Genomic DNA, 18,485 nt, shown 5'->3' on the forward strand with positions numbered 1-18,485 from the left:
ATCTTGTTTTGTGTGAGGTGAAGAGTAAAGGAAGGCTTTCTTGGAAGAACCACAACATTTTCTTGTTCCCCGACTTTGCGAACTCGAAAAGAGAAACGGGATCGATTCAAGGAATGCAAGAAACTTCTACATCTACGGAAGGTCGCTTTTGCACTGATATTCCCGGCCAAATTGAGAATAGATGCCAAGGATGGCCGTAAAATATTTACATGCCCACAGCATACGATGTCCTTCATAAAAGTCAATAGAGTGAGTCATGTTGTTGTACCAACATTGCCACCGAGTGGACAGACTCACTGAACAACCATTTGACAGTTTGAGGAACCTGCATGTTTTTTTGTTTTTGTGATGGTGCCACCTATCAGCTGGAGTTTATTTTGTGGAGTATTTCTTGCAAAGTCATTGGAGTAAGTAATTTGCTTGTACTCATGTTGCAGCCGAATGGACCGGCTCACTGAACATTCGTTTGACTGTCTGAAGAATCTGTGCATTCTTTTTTTGCTGGTTCTGCCTAGCAGCTGGAGTTTATTTTGTAGAGTAACACACCTTCAGGACAGTTTTATGGATGAATCTACACGTTCTTTGTGTTTATTCTGCCTATTGGCTGGAGTTTGTTTTATAGATTATTTTCTGTTGTGCAATTGTCTCACAAAATTTGTATAGAAACACCAGACTTGAGCAAAGTTATAGCGGGGGCCTTACATAGGAGTGCATTGACTGAGTTTGGAGGGATGGACGCCAGTTGGCGCCGTCATATGTGGGGTTAATGCGCACGTTTTTCTTTTTTCTGTTCTGTTTTTTTTTTTTCTGTTTTTTTTCTAGGGGATGTTCGGGTTTCGATTGTTGCACTAATGTTGGAATGTGGTCTTTGTAATCTTGTTTTTGACAATCAATTTTTATGTCAAAAAGTTAGTGGATTGCCTCTCTCCACGTGGAATGTGAATGGGTTCGGGCACCCCATAAAAAGGAAAGTTATTTATCTTCTTAAGCGTAAGAAATATAGTGTTTCTTCAAGAAACGCACCTTTCCCCACAGGAAGCTGAGAAATTTGGAAAGATACGGGGTGGGCATTTTTTTTTTTATAGTGCTGGCTCAAGTCAGAGCAGGGGAGTCATCACATTCAAACAGGGTAAAGATAAAGTAGGAAGAGTCATTATAGTTTTAGCTGAAATTCAGGAACAGTCTTTTTTTTGGCTAATATTTACATACCTAACTTGATGATCAGGGCTTTTTTATAGATCTTGAAGGGATGTTGCAAGTCCTGGCAGCCCTCATGATATAATATTGGGAGGAGACTTTAATCTTTAGATGGACTCAGTCCTTGATCATAGTGAAGCAAAAGTGTGCAAGCCCTCTAGAGCAACACTGACGCTTCACAGGAAGTGTAAAAATCTTGGTCTTACAGATATCTGGAGACTATACATTTTTTACATCAATCCATAAGATTTATTCTAGAAATTAATATATATATATATATATATATATCCCTCATTTTATCTGTTGTGGATTGCTCAACTGGAAACATTTTTGTCTCAGAACACACCCTGGTGAGTATAGACATGTTGCCACATACAGAGAAAAATAAATCATAGTTGGCGCTTTAATGTATCCCTTTTGCAAAATCCTGAATTCCAACAAATGCTTAAGGCTGAAATCAATGTTTATATGGAGACCAACTGGTCCTCCATATCCTCTGTGGGTATATGGCTTGGGAGGCACAAAGGCGGTTCTTAGGGGCTGAATCATGCAGCATGCCTCATTCATCAAAAAATCCAAAGCACAAGAACTCGTGGAATTGGAAGGGAACATTAAAAGTGCCATGGCAGAGCTGAAGCGCTGAATATCGTCTGATGGCCTCAGAGAATTGACCCGACTGAAATGCAGATAATATACCATTTTGTCGCGGAAGGTGGAGTTTTGGCTATTCAGGGAAAGACAGTCATACTTTGAGTCAGAGGACAAGGCAGGGAAGCTTTTAGCTAGATATATAAACCAGAGAGTCTTTTTCTACCATTACCTCAGTGAAATCTGCTGGTGGTGAAACAATTTACCTCGGCCATTAATATTAATAATGCTTTTAAAGAATTCTATCTTCATCTACTGATGAAGATATTAGAAACTTTGTGAAACCATTAGAACTTCCTAAACTGACAGAGCAAAAAACAATTCTCTTGCTTCTGAGATAAACTTGGAGGAGCTTGGCAAGGTAATTAAGGCCTTGCCTACAGGCAAAGCTCCGGGGCCAGATGGCTTTGCTGCTGAATTTTTTAGATCTTATGCTACAGAACTGGCTCCACTTTTGTTAGAAGTTTATACTGAATCATTAAAGAATAGAAAGCTTCCGCCAACCATGACGCAAGCCCGGATCAGTCTGATACTTTAAAAAGGACAAAGATCCAAGTGAGTGTAAGAGTTACCGCCTAATTTCCCTGATCCAGCTAGACATTAAAATATTGTCCAAAATTCTGGCTAACCTATTAAGTTATGACATCTCTTATACATATAGATCAGGTGGGGTTTATTCTGGGCCGTAGCTCCTCTGATAATATTAGGCATTTCATCAATATGTTGTCAGTGGCGAATGATCAGACTCCGGTCACTGCCATCCCACTTGACGCCGAAAAGGCGTTTGATATGGTAGAATGGGATTATCTTTTTAAGATTTTGGAAATATACGGGTTCGGGAATACTTTTATTGGATGGATTCAGTTGCTTTATAGACACCCGGTAGTGGCGGTACAAACAAATGGATTCATTTTAGATTACTCTGGATAGGGGCACCCCATTATTGTTCTGTATTGCCCAGGAACCATTAGCAGCCACGATAAGAAAGGAGGATGATTTTCCAGGGGTGGTGGCGGGAGGTATGGCGCATGAACTTTTGCTCTACGTAGATTATATTTTATTACTCGTCTCCGACCCTACTAGATCTGTGCCTTGCCTCCACGGAATTATTAATTCCTTTTCTAAGTTCTCAGGATACAGAGTCCATTGGTCTAAATCCAAAGCTTTGGCTCTGACAACGTACTGCCCGGTAACGGCTTTCCAGTCGGGCGCCTTCCAGTGGCCCAAACAGGGCATTTTATTTACAGCAAATTTGTGTGATTTAGTTAAGAGTTCATTTTGACCCTTTAATAAAAAGGTGTGAACGATGTGAGTAGGTGGGCTTCATTACATTTATCTATGATTGGGAAGGTTAATGTTATTAAAATGAATTGTATTCCAAACTTCAACTACCTGCTACAATCTCTCCCTGTAGATGTCCCCCTCTCTTATTTCAAGCAATTTGATAGTATAGCAAAGTCCTTCATTTGGAATGGTAAACGTCTCATATTTCAGTAAACTGCATAGTCCGATTGACAAAGGTGGGCTAGGCCTACCCAAGATTGTTTTATTATTATGCATTCGGTCTCAGACATTTGGCTCATTGGTCACTTCCATCTGAGAGAGCCCCTCCCTGGTTTTGTATTGAACAGGAAGTTCTTGCCCCTATTTTGCCATTGCAAAGCCTATCAAACTAATCTGAAAAGTTTTGTCCATCCATTAAGTGTCCAGTGTTTAATTCGGACATTTATATAAATGTTGCCTCAAGCATATGGCTGAACCCAAAATTATGCATTAATAAGTCCCATTTTGGCTGGTCAGAGTGGATTGTGAGGGAGGTTAATACACTCAGTGACCTATGAGAGTGGAGTGTTGAGATCCTTTGAAAATTTGGTTCAACATTTTGGGATTCCCAGATCTCAGTTCTTTACAGCTGTGCCACCTGCTCTGTACTACTTTTGAGAGTAGAATACACCCCCCTAAAGCGGCAGATCCTCTGGGAGTGGTGATTACTGCTTTTGGAAAAGGTCATGAGGCATCAGTGTATTACTCCCTATTAATTCAGAGTCTGGGGGATGGAGCTTCAGCTTCTCTCAATAGATTATGGGAGAAAGATCTAAACTTGGTATTGGAGGAGGGAGTGTGGGCTAGGATTCTAAAAAACATGAAGTCTGTATCTAGAGATACAAGGGTGCGTCTTATGCAATTCAAGATTTCACATAGATTCTATTGGACCCCCTCTAGATTGTATAGGCTTGGTCTTTAAGACACACCCACCTGCTGACGATGCCAATCAGAAGATGGGGACACAACCCATGTGTTTTGGTGGTGTGTTAAGATCCAAGAATTTTGGTTGAAGGTTCAGAGTTTTGTGTGTGATGTATTGGGCATTCAAATTTAATTTTGCCCCAGACTCTGTATTTTAGGAGATGGGGCAGTCACCAATATAGGGGATAAACACATACAAAATTGAGTTCTAACCAGTGTCATGATCATTGCTTGTTGTGAGTGAAATTGTTTTAAGGGGATGGAAGTCGGCTGGAGCACCTTCATTTCAAGAAGGGTGCACAGAGATGGGGAGGGTGGCGGCTTTCGAGGAAGCGTCATGTAGAAGGCTGGGGAGTTGGGATTCATCTGATGGGAAATGGGGCAGCTATTTTGCATTTTTGGAGGGCTCTCTGGAAGGGGCAGTGGTGAGAGAAGTTTAGTTTTGTGTGTGTGATTACTATTATTTATTTATTTTTTGCATGTCTATAATCATGTGTGAACACAGGGATGTTGTTGAGGGGTAATAGTGGGGGTTAAATGTTGATTCTGTATATATTTGTTTTGTTTTTCTTTATGAAATCAAAAAATGTTAATCAGAACAAAAAAAACAAAAAAATCTGAGTTTCATCACTGTATAGCATTCTGATGTTCAATTCATGATACACTAATATCATATATACTGATCAGCCACAACATTAAAACCACTGACAGGTAAAGTAAATAACATTTGTCTCGTTACAATGGCACCTGTCAAGGGGTGGGATATATTAGGCAGCAAGTGATCAGTCAGTTCTTGAATTTAATGTGTTGAAAGCAGGAAAAATGAGCAAGCATAAGGATCTGAGCGACTTCAACAAGGGCCAAATTGTGATGGCTAGATGACTGGGTCAGAGCACCTCCAAAACAGCAGGTCTTGTGGGGTGTTCCCAGTATTGGTCAATGGATACATCACAAAGGCCGATAAATCGGCCGATATTCTGACTTTAATTATCGGCATCGCCCGATAAATTTTCCCCTTTGGCCGATTTGTTTTTTGAGGGCGCTGAGAATCGCCTGCTTGCATGTGAAGTGACTGAGACATGCAAATGACCAGTCGTGGTTCATTTTGATGTTACATGCCATCGTGTTACTACAATAATAGACCGGTGTGCAACACAGTGTCACTTAAACGGTCCGCATATCAGAGCCAGAAACTTCAGGATCAAAAGTTCCTCTCATTCACAAATCATGACGACAATCCAAGCAGGCGATCTGGGCCATTTAAACTGTCAGGAGATTGCTGCTGCATGCACTGGATCTGCACGAGCGCAACTTCAAAGCTCTTCACATGTGCTGAGTACAAGTCTTATTCACTATGCACTGTGTGTCCAATTGGTTTGATTCTGTATTTTTTTTGTGTAAATGCGATTAACGTGGACATGCCATCCATGGTTGCTGGACTACTGTGTGTACTGTTATTTCCTTCCTAATATATTAATTTCTTCATGTGCAAATAAATTACTCAAATTTGATAACTAAACAGAAATCAGAAGAAACTGCTATCGACCATTTAAAATTCAACATTTTTTAGTTTTGTGAGAAATTGAGTAAATATATAGTGCTAAGTTTATTTTTTAGCAATTTTATGCATGTTATTTACTAGTGCCCGACCGATATATCAGTCAACCAATATATCAGCCGGCCGATATTATAGCCTTTCACCGATATATCGGTATCGGTGTACAGGTGCATCTCAATAAATTAGAATGTCGTGGAAAAGTTCATTTATTTCAGTAATTCAACTCAAATTGTGAAACTCGTGTGTTAAATAAATTCAATGCACACAGACTGAAGTATTTTAAGTCTTTGGTTCTTTAAATTGTGATGATTTTGGCTCACATTTAACAAAAACCCACCAATTTACTATCAACAAATTAGAATACATCATAAGACCAATAAAAAAAAACATTTTTGGTGAATTGTTGGCCTTCTGGAAAGTATGTTCATTTACTGTATATGTACTCAATACTTGGTAGGGGCTCCTTTTGCTTTAATTACTGCCTCAGTTCGGCGTGGCATGGAGGTGATCAGTTTCTGGCACTGCTGAGGTGGTATGGAAGCCCAGGTTTCTTTGACAGTGGCCTTCAGCTCATCTGCATTTTTTGGTCTCTATGGGGTTCAGGTCTGGTGAGTTTGCTGGCCAGTCAAGCACACCAACACCATGGTCATTTAACCAACTTTTGATGCTTTTGGCAGTGTGGGCAGGTGCCAAATCCTGCTGGAAAATGAAATCAGCATCTTTAAAAAGCTGGTCAGCAGAAGGAAGCATGAAGTGCTCCAAAATGTCTTGGTAAACGGGTGCAGTGACTTTGGTTTTCAAAAAACACAATGGACCAACATCAGCAGATGACATTGCACCCCAAATCATCACAGACTGTGGAAACTTAACACTGGACTTCAAGCAACTTGGGCTATGAGCTTCTCCACCCTTCCTCCAGACTCTAGGACCTTGGTTTCCAAATTAAATACAAAACTTGCTCTCATCTGAAAAGAGGACTTTGGACCACTGGGCAACAGTCCAGTTCTTCTTCTCCTTAGCCCAGGTAAGACGCCTCTGACGTTGTCTGTGGTTCAGGAGTGGTTTAACAAGAGGAATATGACAACTGTAGCCAAATTCCTTGACACGTCTGTGTGTGGTGGCTCTTGATGCCTTGACCCCAGCCTCAGTCCATTCCTTGTGAAGTTCACCCAAATTCTTGAATCGATTTTGCTTGACAATCCTCATAAGGCTGCGGTTCTCTCGGTTGTGCATCTTTTTCTTCCACTCAACTTTCTGTTAACATGCTTGGATACATCACTCTGTGAACAGCCAGCTTCTTTGGCAATGAATGTTTGTGGCTTACCCTCCTTGTGAAGGGTGTCAGTGATTGTCTTCTGGACAACTGTCAGATCAGCAGTCTTCCCCATGATTGTGTAGCCCAGTGAACCAAACTGAGAGACCATTTTGAAGGCTCAGGAAACCTTTGCAGGTGTTTTGAGTTGATTATCTGATTGGCATGTCACCATATTCTAATTTTTTGAGATAGTGAATTGGTGGGTTTTTGTTAAATGTGAGCCAAAATCATCACAATTAAAAGAACCAAAGACTTAAACTACTTCAGTCTGTGTGCATTGAATTTATTTAATACACGAGTTTCACAATTTGAGTTGAATTACTGAAATAAATGAACTTTTCCACGACATTCTAATTTATTGAGATGCACCTGTACATGTTTACCAATATGCGCAGATAGGAAAACTTTTTTTCAGAACATATAATGCAGAAAACAATGCTCTAGAATTGGTGTCATTACGTAGTTTGTCCAGCAGAGCGTGCTCCAAGTCCATTGTTTACAGAGCTGACTCCGAACTGACTGTGTCTCTGCAGACAGGGCAGAGTTAAGCAGTGTCTCGGTAAGTTAACTAGTTTGTGAAATACATACTGGAAAGTTAATAAACAATGACCCCACCATTTTCTCTTTTCAATATAACTAATAACATTAACCTTGTCCCTGACAACCATGTCACTCATGTCTGTTTGCTGTTATCCAGCTATAGTTTGTCAGTGCAGTCAGTAATGAAGCAGATTGAAAGGTAAACATCAGAACATCTTTTTGCAGCTCAGCAGACAACGGTGCGGTGGTGGATTGTGTCTGATGAGCGTTGATTTCACGCTGTTACCTATTTGGTGAGACGCAATGCTGGAAAGTAAAGTCCATCTTTTACTCTCTGTGACAACGAGCTTATAGCTAACAAGCTAATCACGTAGCTACTTTCATTGCTTGTCAGCTGAGTGGAAGCTAATGAGTAAACATGTATTCACTAAACTTTTTGTTCAGGATTCACAGTTTGGTACCCCCTTCAACCGAACAATTCCAGTCGTTGCATTTATAAAATGTAATATTTAAAAGTCTGGTTTTCCACCGTTGAAAGTTTCCCCTGAACTTGTATAGCAGAATACGGTGCAACACCACTGCTGCTGTTTATCTCGACTCGGCATTATTAATATAGTCAGCATTTGACTGATACTAAACAGTAATACTGATGTTTAAGCTATTTATTGTATTTTTATTTATTCTTTATTTTCTGTGTTCATTTCTAGAATTTGTTGACAATGTATAATAAATGTCAAATTCATTGACAAAAACATTTAAGAAAACAGCCTTCCGAGTAACTTTGCATAGTCATATTGGTGCAAAATCTGTGAAAAATCCACACAGAAAAGGTCTGTTTTCATTCCAGCTCAAAAACTTGCTATATCGGCCACCATATCGGTATTCAGTGAATTTTTCCCTCTCTAAAATCGGTATTGGTCGGGCTCTATTATTTACCTGCTCTCTGTATATCGGCATCGGTTGACCACTAGTTCCCGGTATGCAGTGGCTTGTACCTACCAAAAGTGGTCCAAGGAAGGACAACTGTGAACCAGCGACAGGGTCATTGGCGCCCAAGGCTCATTGATGCACGTGGGGAGCGAAGGTTAGCTCATCTGGTCCAATCTCATAGAAGAGCTACTGTAGCACAAATTACTGAAACTTAATGCTGGCCATAATAGAAAGATGTCAGAGAACACTGCATCGCAGCTTGCTGCGTATGGGGCTGCATAGCCGCAGACCGGTCAGAGTGCCCATGCTGACCCCTGTCCACCGCCAAAAGCGCCTACAATGGGCACGTGAGTGTCAGAACTGGACCATGGAGCAATGGAAGGAGGCCTGGTCTATTGAATCACATTTTCTTTTTAGATCATGTGGACAACCGGGTGCGTCGTTTACCTGGGGAAGAGAGGGCAGCAGGATGCACTATGGGAAGGCGGCAGGCTGGCAGCGGCAGTGTGATGCTCGGAAACCTTGAGTCCTGGCATTCATGTGGATGTTACTTTGACACGTACCACCTACCTAAAGATTGTTGCAGACCACATACACCCCTTTATGGCAATGGTATTCCCTGATGGCAGTGGCTTCTTTCAGCAGGATAATGCATCCTGCCACACTGCAATAATTGTTCAGGAATGGTTCGAGGAACACGAAAGAGTTCAAGGTGTTGACATGGCCTCAAAATTCCCCAGATCTCAATCCGATTGAGCATCTATGGGATGTGCTGGACCAACAAGTCCAAACCATGGAGGCCCCACCTCACAACTTACAGGACTTAAAGGAGCTGCTGCTAACGTCTTGGTGCCAGATACCACAGGAAACCTTCAGAGGTCTTGTGGAGTTCATGCCTCGATGGGTCAGAGCTGTTTTAGCAGCACTAGGGGGACCTACACAATATTAGGCAGGTGGTTTTAATGTTGTGGCTGATCGGTGTAGGTCGTAATAAAGCATTGACTAATTGCTAACTAAGCATTTTGCGTGACCTAAGAGTGTGTGTAAGAGTGTGAGTGTGTGAGAGAGACTACTGTGTAAGTGTGTGTGAGGGTGTGTGTGTGTGTGTGTGTGTGTGTGAGTGAGACTGTGTGCGGGTGTGTGTGACTGTGTGAGTGTGTTTGTAAGTGTGAGTGTGTGTGAGAGACTGTGTGTTTGTGTGTGAGAGAGAGAGAGAGAGTGTGTGTAAGTGTTGTGTGTGGGTGAGAGTGTGTGTGTATTTGTGCTGGTGAGCCTGTGTTTGTGTGTGTGAGTGAGAGACTGTGTGAGAGTGTGTTTGTAAGTGTGAGTGTGTGTGAGAGACTGTGTGTTTGTGTGTGAGAGAGAGAGAGAGAGAGTGTGTGTAAGTGTTTTGTGTGTGGGTGAGTGTGTGTGTGTGTGTGTGTGAGAGAGAGAGAGTGTGTGTATTTGTGCTGGTGAGCCTGTGTTTGTGTGGGTGTGTGCGAGAGAGAGAGAGTGTGAGTGTGTGTATTTGTGCTGGTGAACCTGTGTTTGTGTGGGTGTGTGTGAGAGTGTTTGTGTGTGCGTGAGAGAGAGAGTGTGTGGGTCTGTGTGTGTGCGCGAGAGAGTGAGCGTGGGTCTGTGTGTGTGCGCGAGCGCGGGTCTGTGTGTGAGAGAGAGAGAGAGAGTGTGTGGGTCTGTGTGCGAGAGTGCATGTGTAAATGTGATGTAGAACTAAACAAGTTGCTAACACGCACCACAGGATATGAATTATTGACCCGCAGAAAATCCCTAGTGTCCATATGATCTATAACCGTACACGTGATGTAGAAAGTCAATAGTGTCCGTATGATCTACAAGCATACAGTGCATCCAGAAAGTATTCACAGCACTTCACTTTTTTTACATTTTATGTTACAGCCTTATTCCAAAATGGATTAAATTCATTATTTTCCTCAAAATTCTACAAACAATACCCCATAATGACAACGTGAAAAGTTTGTTTGAAATCTTTGCAAATTAAAAAAAAAAAAAAACGAAAAAATAAAAAAAAATCTCACATGTACATAAGTATTCACAGCCTTTGCTCAATACTTTGTTGAAGCACCAATTACAGCCTCAAGTCTTTTTGAGTATGATGCTACAAGCTTGGCACACCTATTTTTGGGCAGTTTCTCCCATTCTTCTTTGCAGGACCTCTCAAGCTCCATCAGGTTGGATGGGGAGCGTCGGTGCACAGCCATTTTCAGATCTCTCCAGAGATGTTCAATCGGGTTCAAGTCTGGGCTCTGGCTGGGCCACTCATGGACATTCACAGAGTTGTCCCGGAGCCACTCCTTTGTTATCTTGGCTGTGTGCTTAGGGTCGTTGTCCTGTTGGAAGATGAACCTTCACCCCAGTCTGAGGTCCAGAGCGCTCTGGAGCAGGTTTTCATCAAGGATGTCTCTGTACATTGCTGCATTCATCTTTCCCTCGATCCTGACTAGTCTCCCAGTTCCTGCCGCTGAAAAACATCCCCACAGCATGATGCTGCCACCACCATGCTTCACTGTAGGGATGGTATTGGCCAGGTGATGAGCGGTGCCTGGTTTCCTCCAGACATGACGCTTGCCACTCAGGCCAAAGAGTTCAATCTTTGTTTCTCATGGTCTGAGAGTCCTTCAGGTGCCTTTTGGCAAACTCCAGGCGGGCTGTCATGTGCCTTTTACTGAGGAGTGGCTTCCGTCTGGCCACTCTACCATACAGGCCTGATTGGTGGAGTGCTGCAGAGATGGTTGTTCTTCTGGAAGGTTCTCCTCTTTCCACAGAGAAACATTGGAGCTCTGTCAGAGTGACCATCGGGTTCTTGGTCACCTCCCTGACTAAGGCCCTTCTCCCCCGATCGCTCAGTTTGGCCAGGCGGCCAGCTCTAGGAAGAGTCCTGATGGTTCCAAACTTCTTCCATTTACGGATGATGGAGGCCACTGTGCTCATTGGGACCTTCAATGCTGCAGAGATTTTTCTACACCCTTCCCCAGATCTGTGCCTCGATACAATCCTGTCTCGGAGGTCTACAGACAATTCCTTGGACTTCATGGCTTGGTTTGTGCTCTGACATGCACTGTTAACTGTAGGACCTTATATAGACAGGTGTGTGCCTTTCCAAATCATGTCCAATCAACTGAATTTACCACAGGTGGACTCCAATCAAGTTGTAGAAACATCTCAAGGATGATCAGTGGAAACAGGATGCACCTGAGCTCAATTTTGAGTGTCATGGCAAAGGCTGTGAATACTTATGTACATGTGATTTTTTTATTTTTAATAAATTTGCAAAGATTTCAAACAAACTTTTCACGTTGTCATTATGGGGTATTGTTTGTAGAATTTTGAGGAACATAATGAATTTAATACATTTTGGAATAAGGCTGTAACATAACAAAATGTGGAAAAAGTGAAGTGCTGTGAATACTTTCCGGATGCACTGTACACATGTAGAAAGTCAATATAGTGTCCGTATGATCTATAAGCGCACACATGCGATGTAGAAAGAGGCGTTGAGGGGATGTTGTGCTAACAGTCATGCTAACAGTCATGTTAATGTGAGCACTGAGGCCTGATCACAGCACAACTCGAATCCTGAACCCTTCATCACAGCTCATGAAAGTGTCTCACAGCTCTGCACATCATTATGATGAATTAAACACACTCTCGTGATGAACTGTGATCAGTGTTAGCTCGAGGATAACGGGGAGGTGAGGGCCCGGTCAAATAGCCACACTGCTAACAGTTCCACTTACCTCTCAGAGTCATATAATCACTCTCTTATCATATAAACACAAATATCTCCCTCAGAAACACTGTCTGTATAAGATCCGATCTCGATTCTGTGTGAATCTCAGCTTATTTCTCAGGAATTGCGTGTAAATGTGATCGACGTCACAGCGCATTTACCTCCAGATCGCGTCCTTTATTCTTGAAGTTCTTCAGCCGCTGGTTGTCCAGTTTCTCGTTGTCGCTCATGTTTGTCGCGGTGTGTTTATATTGCGTTATAACTCGATGTGTTTGTAGATGTGTTCCCGCGATTCGTGCAGATACCGGACTGTTTTATGCTAATGAAGCGCGCGCTGTATGCTGGGATTGCCGGTGATAAGAGAGCAGAGAGCGCGCGCAGGAAACACCCGCGAGACTATACGGGACTTTATAAACGCGAGACTGTACGGGACTTTGTAAACACAGTACGGGACTATACAAATGCGAGTCTGTATTTTTGAAAGAATATCTCGACACCTCCTGTTATTTTCTATTGGAACAATCTCTTTAATAATGTAAACTGGACTCAAGTTTGGCCCAAAAATCTCTCCTTACAAATAAGGTTAAGGAAATCTCATACAAAATAATTCATAGAGTCTATCCTACAAAGCAATTTTGACAAAAATTTAAAAGTGATATTGAAATAAAATACTCTTTCTGCGAAAGTTCTACTGAAACCGTTTTTCATATGTTTTGGTCCTGCCAAGATACACAATGTTTCTGGAAAGATGTTGAGAGATTCATTGCTGATAATATTTTAAATACTTTTCTCTAATCCTATAAGTATGTGATATTAGGTTATTGTATTAAGGACCATTGCTCAAAGGATGTTGGTTTCATTATACATTTTATTTTATTTTTATCTAAATTTCATATCCATAAATGTAAATTCACAAATGGCAAACCCAATTTTACAGTGCTTAAGAAAGAGATTAAAATGTGCATTGATGTTATGTCAAAATCTAAAAATAGCAAAGCAATTAAAACAACTGCAATATGTTCTTCATTTAATATTTTCATATAAAAAGTATCTATTTATGCTTATTCAATAATATATAGATATGTACCTTCTCTGTGTTTTTCTTTTTTTTATATAATCTCTATTGTATTGTGAAGCATGTGATATGTCTCTGTTGCAATATGGTAATTAATCTTGCACATGCTATTTGTTGAAAATAAAGCATTATATATGGAGTGGTGGTGGCGGCGTAGTGGACTAAAGCACTGAACTGGTAAGCAGAAGGTTGTTGGTTCAATCCTCACAGCCACCACCATTGTGTCCTTGAGCAAGGCACTTAACTCAAGGTTGATTTAAGGGGATTGTCACTGTAATAAGGGCACTGTAAGTCGCTTTGGAAAAAAGTGTCTGCCAAATGCATAAATGTAAATATATAAAAAAATAAAAAAAACACAAGACTGTATGGGACTTTACAAACATGAGACCGTATGGGACTTTATAAACGCGAGACTGTACATGACTTTATAAACACGAGATTGTATGGGACTTTATAAACACTGTACAGGACTTCATAAACACAAGACTGTACGTGACTTTATTAACACGAGACTGTATGGGACTTTATAAACACGAGACTGTCTGGGACTTTATTAACACGAGACTGTACGTGACTTTATTAACACGAGACTGTATGGGACTTTATAAACGCGAGACTGCACGTGACTTTATAAACGTGAGACTGTACGTGACTTTATAAACGTGAGACTGTACATGACTTTATAGATGCGAGACTGTATGGGACTTTATAAATGCTGTACGGGACTATATAAAAACTGTACAGGACTTTATAAACGCTGTACGGGACTTTACAAACGAAAGACTGTACGTGACTTTATAAACGCGAGACTGTACAGGACATTATAAACACTGTACAGGACTTAACAGACGAGAAACTGTACAGGACTTTATAAACGCGAGACTGTATGGGACTTTATAAACGCTGTATGGGACTTTACAAATGCGAGACTGTATGGGACTTTATAAACGCTGTACGGGACTTTACAAACGAAAGACTGTACGTGACTTTATAAACGCGAGACTGTACAGGACATTATAAACACTGTACAGGACTTTATAAACACGAGACTGTATGGGACTTTATAAATGCTGTATGGGACTTTACAAACGCGAGACTGTATGGGACTTTATAAACGCTGTATGGGACATTACAAACGCGAGACTGTATGGGACTTTATAAACGCTGTACGGGACTTTATAAACACGAGACTGTACGTGACTATAAACGCGAGATTGTATGGGACTTAATAAACACGACACTGTATGGGACTTTATAAATGCGAGACTGTACGTCATTTTATAAATGCGAGACTGTATGGGACTTTATAAACGCTGTACGGGACTTTATAAACACGAGACTGTACGTGACTTTATAAACGCGAGACTGCATGTGACTTTATTAACACGAGACTGTATGGGACTTTATAAACGTGATACTGTATGGGACTTTATAAACGCGAGACTGTACGTGACTTTATTAACACGAGACTGTATGGGACTTTATAAACGTGAGACTGTATGGGACTTTATAAATGCGAGACTGTACCTGAATTTATTAACACGAGACTTTACGTGACTTTATAAACGTGAGACTGTCTGGGACTTTATTAACACGAGACTGTACGTGACTTTATTAACACGAGACTGTATGGGACTTTATAAACGCGAGACTGCACGTGACTTTATAAACGTGAGACTGTACGTGACTTTATAAACGTGAGACTGTACGTGACTTTATACATGCAAGACTGTATGGGACTTTATAAATGCTGTACGGGACTATATAAAAACTGTACGGGACTTTATAAACGCTTTACGGGACTTTACAAACGAAAGACTGTACGTGACTTTATAAACGCGAGACTGTGCAGGACATTATAAACACTGTACAGGACTTAACAGACGAGAAACTGTACAGGACTTTATAAACGCGAGACTGTATGGGACTTTATAAACGCTGTATGGGACTTTACAAACGCGAGACTGTACGGGACATTACAAACGCGAGACTGTATGGGACTTTATAAAGGCGAGACTGTATGGGACTTTATAAACGCTGTACGGGTCTTTATAAACACGAGACTGTACGTGACTATAAACGCGAGATTGTATGGGACTTAATAAACACGACACTGTATGGGACTTTATAAATGCGAGACTGTACGTGATTTTATAAATGCGAGACTGTATGGGACTTTATAAACGCTGTACGGGACTTTATAAACACGAGACTGTACGTGACTTTATAAACGCGAGACTGTATGGGACTTTATAAACATGAGACTGCACGTGATTTTATAAACGTGATACTGTATGGGACTTTATAAACGCGAGACTGTACGTGACTTTATTAACACGAGACTGTATGGGACTTTATAAACGTGAGACTGTATGGGACTTTATAAACACGAGACTGTATGGGACTTCATAAACACGAGACTGTATGGGACTTTATAAATGCGAGACTGTAAGGGACTTTATAAATGCGAGACTGTACGTGACTTTATTAACACGAGACTGTATGGGACTTTATAAACGTGAGACTGTATGGGACTTTATAAACACGAGACTGTATGGGACTTCATAAACACGAGACTGTATGGGACTTTATAAATGCGAGACTGTACCTGAATTTATTAACACGAGACTTTACGTGACTTTATAAACGTGAGACTGTATGGGACTTTATAAACGCGAGACTGTACGTGACTTTATTAACACGAGACTGTATGGGAATTTATAAACACGAGACTGTATGGGACTTTATTAACACGAGACTGTATGGGACTTTATAAACACGAGACTGTATGGGACTCTATAAAAACGAGACTGTATGGGACTTCATAAACATGAGACTGTATGGGACGTTATAAATGCGAGACTGTACGGGACTTCATAAACACGAGACTGTACGTGATTTTATAAACGTGATACTGTATGCGACATTATAAACGCGAGACTGTACGTGACTTTATTAACACGAGACTGTACGTGACTTTATTAACACGAGACAGTACGGGACTTCATAAACACGAGACTGTATGGGACTTTATAAATGCTGTACGGGACTTTACAAATGCGAGACTGTATGTGACTTTATAAACGCAAGATTGTATGGGACTTCATAAACACGAAACTGTATGGGACTTTATGAATGCGAGACTGTAAGTGATTTTATAAACGCGAGACTGTATGGGACTTTATAAATGAGAGACTGTATGGGACTTTATTAACACGAGACTGTATGGGACTTTATAAACGCCAGACTGTATGGGACTTTATAAACACGAGACTGTATGGGACTTTATGAACGCGAGACTGTACGTGACTTTATAAACGTGAGACTGTATGGGACTTTATAAATGCGAGACTGTACCTGACTTTATAAACGCGAGACTGTATGGGACTTTATAAACGCTGTATGGGACTTTAAAAACGAAAGACTGTACGTGACTTTATAAACACGAGACTGTATGGGACTTTATAAACGCGAGACTGTATGTGACATTACAAACGCGAGACTGTACGGGACTTTACAAACGCGAGACTGTATGGGACTTCATAAATGCGAGACTGTATGGGACTTTATAAATGCGAGACTGTACGGGACTTTATAAACACGAGACTGTACGTGACTTTATAAACGTGAGACTGTACGTGACTTTATAAACGTGAGACTGTACGTGACTTTATACATGCAAGACTGTATGGGACTTTATAAATGCTGTACGGGACTATATAAAAACTGTACGGGACTTTATAAACGCTGTACGGGACTTTACAAACGAAAGACTGTACGTGACTTTATAAACGCGAGACTGTACAGGACATTATAAACACTGTACAGGACTTAACAGACGAGAAACTGTACAGGACTTTATAAACGCGAGACTGTATGGGACTTTATAAACGCTGTATGGGACTTTACAAACGCGAGACTGTACGGGACATTACAAACGCGAGACTGTATGGGACTTTAAAAAGGCGAGACTGTATGGGACTTTATAAACGCTGTACGGGACTTTATAAACACGAGACTGTACGTGACTATAAACGCGAGATTGTATGGGACTTAATAAACACGACACTGTATGGGACTTTATAAATGCGAGACTGTATGTGATTTTATAAATGCGAGACTGAATAGGACTTTATAAACGCTGTACGGGACTTTATAAACACGAGACTGTACGTGACTTTATAAACGCTGTACGGGACTTTATAAACACGAGACTGTACGTGACTTTATAAACGCGAGACTGTATGGGACTTTATAAACATGAGACTGCACGTGATTTTATAAACGTGATACTGTATGGGACTTTATAAACGCGAGACTGTAAGTGACTTTATTAACACGAGACTGTATGGGACTTTATAAACGTGAGACTGTATGGGACTTTATAAACACGAGACTGTATGGGACTTCATAAACACGAGACTGTATGGGACTTTATAAATGCGAGACTGTACCTGAATTTATTAACACGAGACTTTACGTGACTTTATAAACGTGAGACTGTATGGGACTTTATAAACGCGAGACTGTACGTGACTTTATTAACACGAGACTGTATGGGAATTTATAAACACGAGACTGTATGGGACTTTATTAACACGAGACTGTATGGGACTTTATAAACACGAGACTGTATGGGACTCTATAAAAACGAGACTGTATGGGACTTCATAAACATGAGACTGTATGGGACGTTATAAATGCGAGACTGTACGGGACTTCATAAACACGAGACTGTACGTGATTTTATAAACGTGATACTGTATGCGACATTATAAACGCGAGACTGTACGTGACTTTATTAACACGAGACTGTACGTGACTTTATTAACACGAGACAGTACGGGACTTCATAAACACGAGACTGTATGGGACTTTATAAATGCTGTACGGGACTTTACAAATGCGAGACTGTATGTGACTTTATAAACGCAAGATTGTATGGGACTTCATAAACACGAAACTGTATGGGACTTTATGAATGCGAGACTGTAAGTGATTTTATAAACGCGAGACTGTATGGGACTTTATAAATGAGAGACTGTATGGGACTTTATTAACACGAGACTGTATGGGACTTTATAAACGCCAGACTGTATGGGACTTTATAAACACGAGACTGTATGGGACTTTATGAACGCGAGACTGTACGTGACTTTATAAACGTGAGACTGTATGGGACTTTATAAATGCGAGACTGTACCTGACTTTATAAACGCGAGAC

The 18,485-nt window shown here is 40.9% G+C and overlaps 1 protein-coding gene across 1 annotated transcript in view; it reads right to left on the minus strand.

Moving 5' to 3' along the window:
* LOC127429603 (importin subunit alpha-3-like) overlaps positions 1 to 12,538 on the minus strand; it is a 35,332-nt gene extending 22,794 nt beyond the window's left edge. Inside the window, exon 1 of the mRNA XM_051678723.1 lies at positions 12,348 to 12,538. Within this exon, the coding sequence (XP_051534683.1) occupies positions 12,348 to 12,416 (69 nt within the window). The 5' untranslated portion in view covers positions 12,417 to 12,538. The remainder of the gene's footprint in view (positions 1 to 12,347) is intronic.
* Between the last annotated feature and the right edge of the window lie 5,947 nt (positions 12,539 to 18,485).

This window comes from Myxocyprinus asiaticus, chromosome 39 (genome assembly GCF_019703515.2).
Source record: "Myxocyprinus asiaticus isolate MX2 ecotype Aquarium Trade chromosome 39, UBuf_Myxa_2, whole genome shotgun sequence".
NCBI classification, from domain to species: domain Eukaryota; kingdom Metazoa; phylum Chordata; class Actinopteri; order Cypriniformes; family Catostomidae; genus Myxocyprinus; species Myxocyprinus asiaticus.